Source organism: Haliotis rufescens, unplaced genomic scaffold, assembly GCF_023055435.1.
Source record: "Haliotis rufescens isolate VD_foot unplaced genomic scaffold, xgHalRufe1.0.p SCAF_3, whole genome shotgun sequence".
NCBI classification, from domain to species: Eukaryota; Metazoa; Mollusca; class Gastropoda; order Lepetellida; family Haliotidae; genus Haliotis; species Haliotis rufescens.
In genome coordinates, this window is record NW_025964001.1 from 47,693,833 (window position 1) to 47,708,108 (window position 14,276).

A 14,276-nucleotide genomic window follows, 5' to 3' on the forward strand; every position below is an offset into this window, starting at 1 on the left:
AATATATCGCTCAAAATAGACAACATCAACACCACACTGCAGAGCGCCATCGATAAGATTGAAATAGAAGTATCCAACCTGAAAACAATAGTAGATGTCGCAGAAAGAGGTACGGAACATTACAGCGAGGACGTGGAGCAGGTGAGAGAAGAGCTCAGTACTTTGAGAGCAGATTTTACGCTTGAGATAGGTATGCTCTGTCATGAGGCCATAAGAAAAGAGCTGCATGATAGAAAAATAAACTTACTGTTTAACAGAATACCAAAAAACATCAACAAGAAGATGGTGAAACAGTTCTGAGGCAGTTTATGATTGACAGTATCAAACTATCAGAAGAATATGTGGACAATGTGAAATTCAAAGATGTCCATCGACTGCCAGGCCCGTGATATTCGGAAAAGTTGGGTGAAACGGAAAGGCCACCAACTATCATTGCAGCCTTCATGTCGATTAAAGACAGGATTGAGGTGTTCAATGCCAGGAGAGCTGTGTATGGCTTAAATATGAATGTACAAACAGACCTCCCGATATCTATGAAAAAGATCAGATCACTCCTCAACAAAAAAGCATATGAATTAAGAAAGGAAAAGGGCCTGTATACCAGGGTAAGAATTAACAGTATTGGCCTTGTGCTTGAGGTGAAAAAGCCTGAAGACCCAAATACCTCCTGGACACTAGTGAATGTGCCTATCCCTGATTCCCTTGCCCAGTACTAATATGGCAACTTAAAATTAGTAACATGGTTACAAAATATCTATGCATATTCGCCCCATCATGTTTGTTTGCATATTAGACTCTGACCATGAAACATATTTGTATAATACCAATAGACCTACCATGTTTGGCTCCCACTATGGAGCATGACCATGAAATAATATGCATAATAGGCCTACCATTTCATGTTTACACTATAGAGCATGAAATATATATGCATGATGAGCCTAGCATGTGGTGTTTACATTATAGAACATGATGATGAAACATGTTTGCATGGCAGGCCTACCAGGTTTCTGTTTACATTATAGAATATGATCATGACAGGCCTACCAAGTTTCTGTTTACATTATAGAATATGATCATGAAACATGTTTGCATGACAGGCCTACCAAGTTTCTGTTTACATTATAGAATATGATCATGAAACATGTTTGCATAATAGGCCTACCAAGTATTTGTTTACACTACAGACTACAATCAAGAAACATGTTTGCATAATAGTCCTACCAGGTTTTTGTTTACATTATATGGCATGACCCAAAACCTATATACATAAGAGGCCTATAAAGTCTCTTTTTATACTATATGGAATGACCATAAAACCTATATGCAAAATAGGCCTACCAGGTTTTTGCTTACACTATAGACTACAATAAAAAACATAAATGCATAAAAGTCCTACTAGGTTTTTGTTTACATTATATGGCATGACCTTAAAAACTATATGTACAATAGGCCTACCAAGTTTTCTGTTTACACTAAATGCTACAATCAAGAAACATATATGCATAATATGCCTACAACGTTTTTTGTTTATATTATAGACCATGGCCAAGAAACATCTATGCATAATAAGCCTACCAAGTTTTGCTTACATGATAAACCATGACCATAAACATATTAGTATCATAGGCCTAAATAATGCTCTGTTGACATTACATATAATGACCATAGGACGCATACACAAAACAGGACAACAAAGTAGTTTACACTACAAACTATGGCCAAGAAACAAATATGCCTATTTGCCCTACCATGTTATGCATAATAAACCTACTAAATCTTGTTTACATTATATGCCTGAACGATGAAACATATATGAACAATTGGCCTACCATGTTTTCTTGTTTATACTACAGACTATGGCTAAGAAACATATATGCTTATTTGCCCTACCTTGTTTTCTTTAACATTATAGACTGAACCGTAAAATGTATATCTGCAATGGGCTTACCATGTACTGTCTAAAATTATAGACAATAGCTATGAAAAACATATGCATATTTGCCCTGCCATGTTTTATATTTATTATTGATCAGCCATGATATAGCTGGAATATGGCTAAACTTGGTTTAAAAACATACTCATGAATATTATGATGTACGCGTTCTTGCAATATGTAGTGTGTTGTATGTTGTACAAAGAGGTATGGAAACATGAAATATTATGTGTACATCACACTGCAAACACATTGTTAAAGTCATTTATTGATATGTAAAGGCAAACTGTGTGTTACCACAATACTATATGTTTCAATGCACTAAGCACATGTTGAAGTAAATTAAACAGAAATAATATAAATGTGTAACCTCCAATAAGTAATAGCAAACTAGAAAAGAATCTCATCAATCCACACATCAAAATAGTATAAACACAACATGCCTCCATAAACATAGATACTCTACCTACAGCATAGTTATCCATACACAAGATATGCATAAATCACAATTGAATAGATGCTCTTTAGCTTATAACAGTAAATTGATTTCCATACATCATTAAAAACTGTACAAATAACACATGAACAACATACACATGGCATGGAAACCCCCCACATAAAACTCCTAAACATACATACTCATACAGAACCAAAATATATGCATGCAAAAATAAATGAAACATTTTCATTAACAATATACACAAATAATATGAATAATTACATGTAATTTAATACCAAATTATGGTACTTGGGGATAATATTAACAACGCGTGTGGGTCTGATGTTGATTGATGAATAATTTGCATACTCGTATATGCAAGGGGTCGACGTATGGTTCTCAGTAGGAAGTGACAACTTGGGGGCGATGGCTTGCGGTATATACAGTTTTACTTTAAACATGTAGATATGTACATACAAAAGACACTATGTGCCAGGTCTGCACATAGTGGTAGTGGTTGTTGTCTAGGTGCCCCGGTGCCCCGGAGCACCCAGCCTAACCCTAGCTAGGCTAAGGGTAAGACCTTTCTTTTCTCCTTTTTCAATCTCTCTGGACCAAGGCTTATACAGCCAAGGTCACCTGACATTTAGTAAGTAATAAATATAAATATAAACAGTAATTCATCAGTGACATACCTGCACATCTCATTCAGGATGGCAGACGGTCGATGTACACAAAAATGGGGATTAGCATCTTATAAATAACAGCAATTAAGTGTTTCAAGGCATATAGATGTCATGGCTCCAGGGTAATGAGCCTTTTAAATCAAATGTTCTTCAGACAATGGGTGTTGTAAATCAGTCGCTATGACAATATTGTATGAAATGTTGTTTACATATTTAATATAGACGACCAACTTTTTTCGAAACACTAATGTTGATGATAAGAGGTCAAACTATTAAATACTCCTTGGAAAGGACAGGAAAGCGAGAACAGAAAGAAAACGGCTTACAAAAACATATCGCAGCATTGCGAATCAATCTAGACACCTCAAAGGATATAGAAATTAAAAACAAAATACTAAAGAAACTTAAAGAGGCAAACACTGAACTGGAAGAAATAAATAACATTTATACTTCTTATCCTTAGAAAAAAAGAACTATCTGAATAAGGCAATAGCTAAACTAGAAACAAAGAATGGACATACCATAACTGAAACAAAAGATATCATCAACGAAACCAAGAGATATTATGAACAGTTGTACACGAAACAGACATGTAGAATAGTAGACCTAGATGATATGTTTAAAGACCTTAATATTCCAAAACTAAGCATACCACAACAATAAGGCCTCGAAGGTGAGTTACAATATGAGGAAGTTTTAACATCTTTGAAAAAATATGAAAAAAAGAAAAAAAGTCTGGGTCCTGATGGATATACTGTAGAATTCTACAAATTTTTCTGGCTAGATCTGCATAAATATCTGATACGATCATTGAATCTAGGTTTCAAAAGAGGAGAATTATCAGTTTGTCAAAAGCAGGGTCTAATAACATGCATTCCAAAATAGATAAACCAAAGCAGCACTTAAAAAATTGGAGACCAATTAAATGTTTCCTATAAGATAGCATCAGCCACAATAGCAAATAGAATTAAAAAAGTTCTGCCAACAATAATTAACGAAGATCAAAGAGGTTTTATGTCAAAACGATACATTGGAGAATGCACTAGATTAATGTATGACATGGACTTTACTGAATGCATGGAAATCCCAGGGTTGTTGTTACTTATAGACTTTGAAAAGGTATTCGATTCATCCAAGAAGCTTTGACCTTTTTTAATTTTGGACCTTCAGTTAAGCACTGGATAACAACATTCTATTACGATATAAAATCTAGTGTTTTAGTTAATGGTTTTGCTTCAGATTTTTTTAAAGTAAAAAGAGGATGTAGACAGGGTGACCCGTTATCTCCTTATGTATTCTTGTTATGCGCATCAATTTTGGCAATAATGCTATGCACTAATGAAAATATAAATGGAATTAAGATCGATGAGATAGAATATCTAATTTCCCAATTCGCAGACGACACATCTCTCATATTAGAAGGAACTGAAAATTGTCTCCAAAACACCATGATAACTCTTCAAACATATGCATCTTTGTCAGGCCTAAAAATTAACACAAGCAAAACGCAAGTGTTGTGGATTGGCTCACAACGCTTCTCTGATAAAACTATGTGCAAAAGTTGGAATTTAGATTGGTCAAGAAAAAGTTTTACTCTTCTCGATATTATTTTTACTCACAATTTGGCAGAAGTGGTAGAAAAAAATTACAAAGACAAACTAAAAAGCTTAAAAATCGTCATGAACTCTTGGTTAGCATGTGACCTGACCCCATAAGGTAGAATTACTGTACTAAAAAGTCTTATTTTACCTAAACTAACCCACCTTTTCTCAAGCCTACCGAATCCAAGTGAAAGGTTTATAAAAGAACTCGAAACACTGTGTTTTCGTTGTATGTGGAAAAATAAACCAGACAAAATCAGTAGAAATATTATGATGAAACCTTATGAAGAGGGAGGTTTAAGAGTGCTTGATATTAAAAATACAATCAATGCTCAAAAGATATCTTGGATTAAACGTTTGTTCAATTCACATCCACACTCTAAAACTTACCACTCTTTTGATTAATAATATAACTCCAACACAAATTGATTTTCTGCAAAAATGCCAATTCTGTATTTCGGAAAAGGTTATAAATGATAGGACCAATGCTTTTTGGAAAGATGTTCTGCGTGCATGGGGAAACTTGAAAGAAAAAAAAGGAAATTCTATCAAAGAGGGTATGTAGGGTATTTTATGATATCTTAAATAAAGTATCCAACAATATGATATCCCAAAAATACGTTCAAAGATGGGAACTAGATCTTGGCCTTAACATGACGGAAAAAGATTGGCAAACAATTAATCGTAGCCCCCAGAGATATAATGTGTCCTCAAATGGTTCCAATACAGTATTATTCATAGAATTATACCAACAAACGAGTTACTGTACAAAATGGGATACAAAGAATCATTTCTTTGCAATTTTGTAAACAAGAAAAAAACAACCCTAAGTGCACGTTATTGAAAATTCCTTACAAAATGGATCAAAGACAAAACTGGAATAGAACTAGAATTTTCAAAATTGACAATTTTATTAGGATATCAACAAAAACGAAATGATGTATTAAACCATATTATAACTGTAACAAAGCAAAAGATATTCAAATCAAACATTTCCGACTCCATACCAAATTTCCCACACATCAAACAAGAAATAACTGATTCATATTACATCGACAGAAATATATCATATTCACAATGTACATACACACAGTTCATGACGTTTTGGTCTCTGTCACCATCTATTTGTTTGAAACAACAAACTTTCACAATCCAACAATATGACACTTGTATAGTTTTTGTTTCTTATCATCTATAGATATACTTTGTAACTTTTATGTATTTAAGATTGCATGTGAACTATATTCTGTAAACATTTTGTTCCTGTACTCCAAAAAGAAATAAAATATTTAAAAAAAAACAAGAGGAACTCCTTCAAGCCGTGAGGATGTGACACCTCGGCTTTTCTGGGCAGAACCCAAGGCAAAACAATGCCTCCAGCACCTACGTTGTGACCATTTCCATGGCGGACCACAAGGCAAAGTATTGTTACTGGGAGTCCTGTAGGTGGGAGATTAGGGCACTATTGGCAGAACTGGGACATTCTGGGGGACCCATTCATCAAAAGCATACTGCGCCGAGGGTATCAACTCACTCTCAGAGACGCCCCACCCATAGCAGGCACTTACCCCCCTACACAATAGTGGCTACTGTGCTCCAACTTTCATACACTGCTGGCCAAATAGGCCATAGACATCGTACACACGCTGGCTCAAACGCCAGGCTTCTACTCACTGATATTCCCCGTCCCCAAAAAGGACTTGGACCAATATTGAATGATCAACAACTAGGCTACATTCAACAATACTGTCCACCATACTGCCAGATGTCCACACCCAGGCTACTCAGCTACAAGATCCAGGCCCAAGATGCCCTGATCAGCCAAGACATCCAGGACACGTACCTGCATGTACCGATTGTTATGAGAATCCATTATATATGTATATTTACTTTTCATGAAGAATATATTAAATGTACTTAGTTTTCATGAAATGTGTATTCATACCTCTTTATATGTTATGTTGCTTGTGTACAGATTGCCAGTGATCAACACTGTGATCAACACTGACCAATCACACACTTCACTTCACATTGTCTATATGTAAAACTCACAGCCAAGTTAAGGCTGATGTTACGCAATTGTAGCTTGGCTATTGCTTGACAGCAAGACAAAGTGGTCAGTTCCCAGGTTGGGTTTAGGTGTTAACTGACATGCCATAAGAGCAAGATTTGAAACTTTAATAGTGTAAGCCATGTCGGCAATGTGTGGACTATGGTGAATAATGGATTATAAGACACATTCACTGGATCTTGTTCGGAAATGATGGAATATTACAGCATAAAGTAAGACTGTTTTTATTGTGATTGATACTTGCTATTGCTATTTGTGAAAAATATGTAGCTTGATTAGACTCCCAGTATTAAATTGTTTTTAAATTGTTGTGTGATCTCCTTGTTATGTATGAAAACTGTTCAGTGGATCCACTCGTAACACGATCCACCCCAACGACAGGAAATTCCTCTGCTTATTCTTCTAGGTATTCCACTATTAATGGGCATTCCTTCCATTTGGAATTTCTTCAGCCCCGTGGCTATTCACACACATCACGAAGCTGATAGCCACCTACCTCCATCTGAGGGGTGTCCAGTTGCGGCGTACATCGATGATTGCTTCTTGAACCACCAGGACACGGCCACACTGATCTGCCTTCACTCAGCGTCTCCTCCATCAGTTGAGCTGGATCATCAATATCCAGAAATTGGAGCTCACGCCCTTGTAGGATCTCCAATTTATCACAGGCCGCTTACAGACCGATTGAGACCTCCTATCCACATCCAACATCACCTACTCCCTGCTCTACAACAACCTCAACTTCTCCCTGCTCTACAACAACCCCACCTACTCCCTGCTCTACAACATCCCCACCTACTCCCTGCTCTACAACAACCCCACAGACTCCCTGCTCTACAACAACCACACCTACTCCCTGCTCTACAACAACCCCACCTACTCCCTGCTCTACAACAACCCCACCTACTCCCTGCTCTACAACAACCCCGTACTCTCTGCCTTCTCACATCAGCACAGGACCTGACATCCAGAGGAAGGCTCCAGCTGCGCCCCATCCTTGCTTATCAGGCGCCAGGACCAGTCCATGTCCTCCCAGACTACCTCAAGCCACATCTCCAATGGTGAACGGTGGAGTTGAATGTCTCAGACAGTGTCACCTTGACAGAGCTCACAACCTCATTTCACCTGTTCATAGACGCCCCACTCCAAGGTAGGGGAGCACATCTGGAGGGTCAAGTTGCTTCGGGGCTGTGGTCCCTTGCTCAACAACAGTGGAATATCAATAACCTAGAACTGGAGGCCCTTATCCTGGCTCTATCTCACTGGAAGCAGATGCTTCAACATGCCCGGATCACCATATTCAAAGATAACATCACCGCAACCAGGGGACAACCCATTCCTTCTCCCTGTTACGGCAGACATTCAGGGTAATCCATCTGATCAATTAACTGTCTACAGGTGCTCTTTTCGGCTAGAAGATCAGAAGGCCATGTTCAGACCCCGGCCTGGGATCTGAACCTGGTCCTGACTTTGTTTGAACAACTTCACATCCTGATTCACCCTCACAGCAGACTACCACACCATCTGATCGTTCAACTGGACCTCCAGTTTTAGATCCAACACATCCTAGGTTGTTGCAACATTCTTGCGGATGCTCTCTCCAGACCGGACAGGGTTGCCCCCACAGAATGTAAACCTGGCTTCACCTCGGCGATCCCAACATAGACCTGTTTGCCAACAGCCAGAACTTACAGGTTGGGACCTTCATCTCTTCAGTGCCGCATCCGCAAGCCTTCAGCATACCCTGTTTACCCCATTTAATTCTTTTACTGCAATGATACCGGGACATCAAGCATACCTGACTCTTTCCCTCCCTGCAGACAGGAATTGTCGCTCAATGCCGGACATCGCTGTTGCTTATTGTGCAGTCTATGGAGAGTCACAGGATCTCATCTGAGAGTATGCCCTTTGCTGTTCCATCCAATGCAGATGCATTAAGGAGTTATGCAGGATCAGTTATAAATCTAGTAAAATCCTATTTTTTATATTTGTATACTTATCCTGCATTACTTTATAAGAAGTGGCCCATCCATCGCAGAGTTGCCTGCCCCTTGATGCCTTCAGATGCGCTGTTTTAGCAGTAATGTGCTGGTCAGTGATGTCACTACGTCCGGGTCACATGGGAGCTGTGTGATAGGGTTAGCCACACAACCAGTTGAAACAACTTCTTCAGCAAGTAAAAATGCCTTAAGGAGTCATGCAGGACAAGTATACAAATATTAAAAATGTCTAGGATTTTACTAGAATTTAATTTTTATCCAATCTCACACTATGCAATTTTTCTCGCATCTTCAATCCTATGAAGAAACAAGAGTTTCCAGCCTCTAAAGAACAATTCGTCCGAACACATCACAGCATCACCATGGTCACCATCCAAACAAAAGGGTCATGCATTGTAATCCCGTGCATAGCGACCTACATGACCTGATCATGTGATTACCCCGCCAACACCTCTCTCCCCCAGCCACGACATTTTCCTAACATAACCTGCTTCATGTAGCGCTATGAGCATTAACATGGTGAATGGAAATCAGGCGCATTATAAATGGACTTATTATTATTACTTTTGTTAATATGACTCACAAATGAATTTGCTAAATTTTACAAATATTTCTTAATGGGGAAGCAGAGGCATCACAGATTAACAGGACATGAAATTTGTCTTCAGTAGACCCACATTGGCAATATGTATGATATTTGAATACTCTGTCATAGCGACTGATTTACGACACCCATTGTCTGAAGAACATTTAATTGCAAAGGCTCATTACCCTGGAGCCATGACATCTATATGCCTTGAAACATTTAATTGCTGTTATTTATAAGATGCTAATCCTAATTGTTAATCCCCATTTTTGTGTACATCGACCGTCTGTCATCCTGAACAGGATGTGCAAGTATGTCACTGATGTCACTATATAAGCCTTGGTCCAGAATGATTGAAAGGAGAAAAGAGAGAAGGGGTTTGACTCTCTTACCAAGCAGACCTCTCTCCCACAGCCCAGAGTGTGTACCGACTCTCTGTGGCACCCTCAGTTATTATCTAAGTATATTGTAAATTGTTAATTGTTCTTGTAAAAAAAATTGTGATTAGTCTCCTGTGACTCTGGCTCTTTGCTGACTAATTCCCCAAGAAAACCAGCACGTCATTTGGAAGGTATTGTTCACCCAGAACAGTTCCATGATAACTCTATGTAGTCTATAGTCATTGTGCTTCCTAATATCTTGTATTTCTAAACAATGTAAAGAGATTCTTAACTTACAAATCTCTAGTAGAAGGTATTTATCATTCAGTGTTGGTATTTCTCAGGTTCAAAAACATTAAATGGAAGCGCAGTGTGAAAGAAAATGGGATTATGTCATACTTTCTGACCAACCTTGAACGTTAAAGGGGCACTGATCTAAAGCAATTCCCCAGGACTGGTTTTTGCCTCTGTTATTGTTTTCTCCCGTGAGTACCCGGATGATATAGCAGAAACCTAGACTAGTTCGTAACCTGTGCTGCGCAATTCGTAAGCGCATTTGTCACTTTTATTGATAGTATAAGGGCGTATGGTCACATTGATCAACAAAATGAAAAACAGTTTTGGAAATAATAAGGAAATGTAGGTATCTTTCTGGGTAGCATCGGTAATGGTGACAAAGTTTTGATAAGTCACTTGCTTGGTACCGGTAATTGTGGGATTTTCGTTTACACTATTTTGACTTGCAACACAAAGTAAATATTTCTCCTGAGCTTTGCTTATTTTATCGTGTTTATATTTTTACAGTCAAAGTGTGCAAAATTTTCACTTAGGAAATTTATTAAAGGCCTGAATATTCAGTTATTTTACAAGGTGACTGAAAAATATGTCCATCTGTATTATTATGACAACGAATTCCAAACATTTTTATGTTTAATATCACCAAGAGACTGAAAATGTTATGATGAAAAGTACATTTCTATATTGTTTGGCATCTAATCCTACATAATAATTTATTGTGATGTTTTTAGGCCCTATTGATCGTCTTAATCAATTTTGGTCAATCTGTTAAAGAAATGGACAGATTTTTCAGTCAAAATGAAATGTTTACACATTTTATCAATTGCCTGAGCGAATCACATTTTACAAATTGACTGTAATATACAAAGAAAAAGACTTGTGAAAACAAAGTCTATCGCACATCGAAGAATTTCCCAACCAAGACAGAGAGGAACAAGAATGAATCTGTCCAATGCTACTGCAAATGAAGGAAAACAAAATGCAAATATCATAATTACAACCTACCAAATTTATGTGTATAATTTTAGGCAGCTTCCTTGTATCCGTGAATATACACACACAAAGGAACAATATCCCAAACGTCTGCAGCTGTACAAAGAAACCTATTCGATGACACATGTCTCTGTAGCAATCAAATATTTTAATATATATATATCGTTTCGGGATATTATAACCCGTGTTCGTTTCTCAACTGATCACTTGGATTGTTTTTAGGTGTTTCACATAGGTGTCAAGTCTCAAAGGTTGGCTGAGAAAGCCCACGTGACAACTATTTTCATAACATCCACGGTTCCTAAAAAATTCCATTGAGTTAGATAACAATTAGGAGATAAACATACTGTGTTTTCAATGTAGAGCTAGGTTACCTGTAGATTTAACCCCGCTAAATTGAATTTGGAACCGAACGCGCAGCGTGGGGTTCAAATGTTAAATTAGGGCGGTTAAATCTACAGGTAACCTAGCTCTACATTGAAAACCAGTATGTTTATCTCCATTCTACCATGACTAAATAAAATGCGAACTCTTTGGGGTTAGTAAATATACTGAGTGAAGCGGCATGGGTTGAGTTCAGTGTTTTGAGTCGGCTATCGATCTGAATTACGGAATCACCAAACAAAATATGGTGCCGTATATACTCAAGCAGTTTGTTTACACCGTAATACTTCACTCGAACATATGACAGGCATTGAAAGAAAATAAGCACAGCAACTTGGTAAGCTAACATGAGGTGGGCATCCCTAAAGAAAACAAAGCAAGCTTTGCAAGGCTTTCGCTCTACACCGCACGTCACCATTATGACGTCATATCACTCATTGTGATGCAAAAGATTTGACATCACAGTCGTATATAGAAAAGCGCCAAAATTCAAAGCTCTCTGTTGTCTCCAAAACGTAAATACATTCCCTTTGTTGATTTCTGTCGTGTTTTTCTGCACGAAATGTATTGCCACACATCCTTTGAATATTGTAGTAACCGCATCTGTGCATTTTGTAACCTGTAATTGTAGATATAATTATTTAAATATGCCTACCGACAATGACTGAAAGTAGTACTATTCTATGAATATTAGCTTCCGCGGTGATGCGGCCGTCAAACCAGCTGTTTCAATCAGAGGGGGTTTATTGTGATTTAATAGCCTCTGATTGACCAATCAGAATCGAGTAAATTCCAAATTCATGGTAGAATGAGCAATTAATCAACGTATTATCGGTTAACCCTTTGAACAAAGTATGTTGTTTTTACATCGGCACTTCACGCAAGGATATGAGTGTATTCCCTTTGTTTTAGTAAACCTAGACATGTAAACACTCACTTTTGACATATCCACCATGCAAGATAACAGTGATTAATCAATCAATGTATTTTCTGTTAATCCTTTGATGACTACAAACGATCTGCTAATTTACAAAAAAAGTAAATCAACCGATCATTCATTTCTTGCTGGGCTGCCACGTGCATATTACATAACACACATTTCACCTCACTTCAAACCTGAATTTTGATTGAATAATTACCCCAGACACAATAAATGCCAAATGGGAAGCTTCCTCAGGTATTCGGAGTGGTGCTACCACTAATTATACCTGTAATAAATTCATTAACTGAGCATCAAGTGAATGACGACAAATACACAAGTGTAGGGTTATACCAGAAAACGTGGATGACAACAAGGGAGTAGTAATCGTATTATCGACGCAGTCGGAAATCCGAAAATGCTTTCACTGCATTGATACTATTTTTAAACTATAACAATCAGGGGTATTTCCAAATGACGACAACCGTTCTTTTTGTCTGTTTGTTTAGGCTGAAGAAATTAATTAACATGCGCCCTTTGTCGAAATCTTTATAGATCACGGTTAACCAATCAGTGTTCAAAAATGGGTAAAACAAATATTGCCTCCAAGTTTATTCAGCTGTCCTTGCACACGGTAGCCCAGTCTCTGGTCACGCTCAGTTGCGTTGCGTATCATCCGGGGAACTCACAGGGAAAAAACAGTAACAAAGGCAACAACCAGTCCCGAGGAATTGCTTTAGATCAGTGCCCCTTTTATATATATGAGTCTTCCGAGAAGTAAGTTCTAAGCAACTGTTACAGAATGAGAAACAATATAATTACATGTTGTTTTGTCGAAGAAAGACTAACATTTTGTCTTTAAGTAATCAAACCACAGCTGAGGAGCTATAACATCAGTTCCCCCAAGATTTGGAAATACAATGCTTGAGTAGTGCTGCAGAATTATTTGCAGTCTGCTTTCTTAGCCACTTCCTTAATATCTTTCAATGGTAATTCTAATGTTTTACCTGACAACATCGTTTAAAGCCATGTTTTGCATTCAAGTAAATCTGTAGATTTGAATAACACTTGTATTTTCACATCAATCAATAATCATTACCTAACTTAACATTGTGGGAGGCTCCATGCTTTGGAGCATTTGTGAACATATGTTGTTGGGACTGTTTTTGTCTTGTTTTGGTCAGCTTTCTAGTTGCTTCGACTGTTTTCAGGGCACTGACTTTCGTGTGAGAGTGACGAACTCTGTGAACATGTCTGAGGCAAAATTTGAGTGTGACTGGAAACTCCAGAGATGCTTGATGTTTAACAGCCAGGTACAACATAAGGTGGGTCATGTGTCATTATGACATTGTGATACTTGTACAGCTTATACTTGTACATATATATAGCAAACTTGTTTATTCAGCAAGCCATCGACTTGATGTTATCACTTCCTCCCAAGAACCGTACGTATAGGAATATGCAAATAATCATTATCAATGTAACGTTGTTAACTAACAAGTGCAGCCAGTACAAGATTAAATGAAATTTTGAATAAAATTAATAAAATATATTACAAACATAAGTCCAGATATAGAATGAACAGGTTTTTATAACCAAATAGTATAATAATGGAATTATGTTGCGGTCTTCAGTTTGGATTTGTTGACTGGTATTTCCGGTGCTCAAGGTGATCAGCGGGTAATGGTTTTTGGGGCTATGGGGGAAAAAACATTGTGTCAGTGTAAAACGTGAGTTTATTATAAATTATCACTAAACATGAAAATTGCTTGTCTTGTTTTAGAATTTATTCAGGCCTTAAGAATATTTAAGGATGTGTACAGTGAGCATAACGATGCTAAGAGGAAACAACTTGATGGCAATGAGCAAACTGTCATTGAATTGTCTACTATTTATGGTGGTACAACACATTATGACTATCATAAACTATTCGCATCAAGATTGGCAGCCTATGCTGAGAAAGGAGTACACATTAGATGGGATA

At 37.5% G+C, this 14,276-nt stretch overlaps 1 protein-coding gene across 1 annotated transcript in view; it reads left to right on the forward strand.

Annotated features, from left to right (window-relative positions):
* The window catches only part of LOC124149743 (E3 ubiquitin-protein ligase FANCL-like), a 178,207-nt gene that overhangs the window by 35,140 nt on the left and 128,791 nt on the right, over window positions 1–14,276 (forward strand). The window contains exon 3 of the mRNA XM_046521497.2: window positions 13,504–13,617. Coding sequence (XP_046377453.2) covers window positions 13,504–13,617 — 114 coding nt within the window. The remainder of the gene's footprint in view (window positions 1–13,503; window positions 13,618–14,276) is intronic.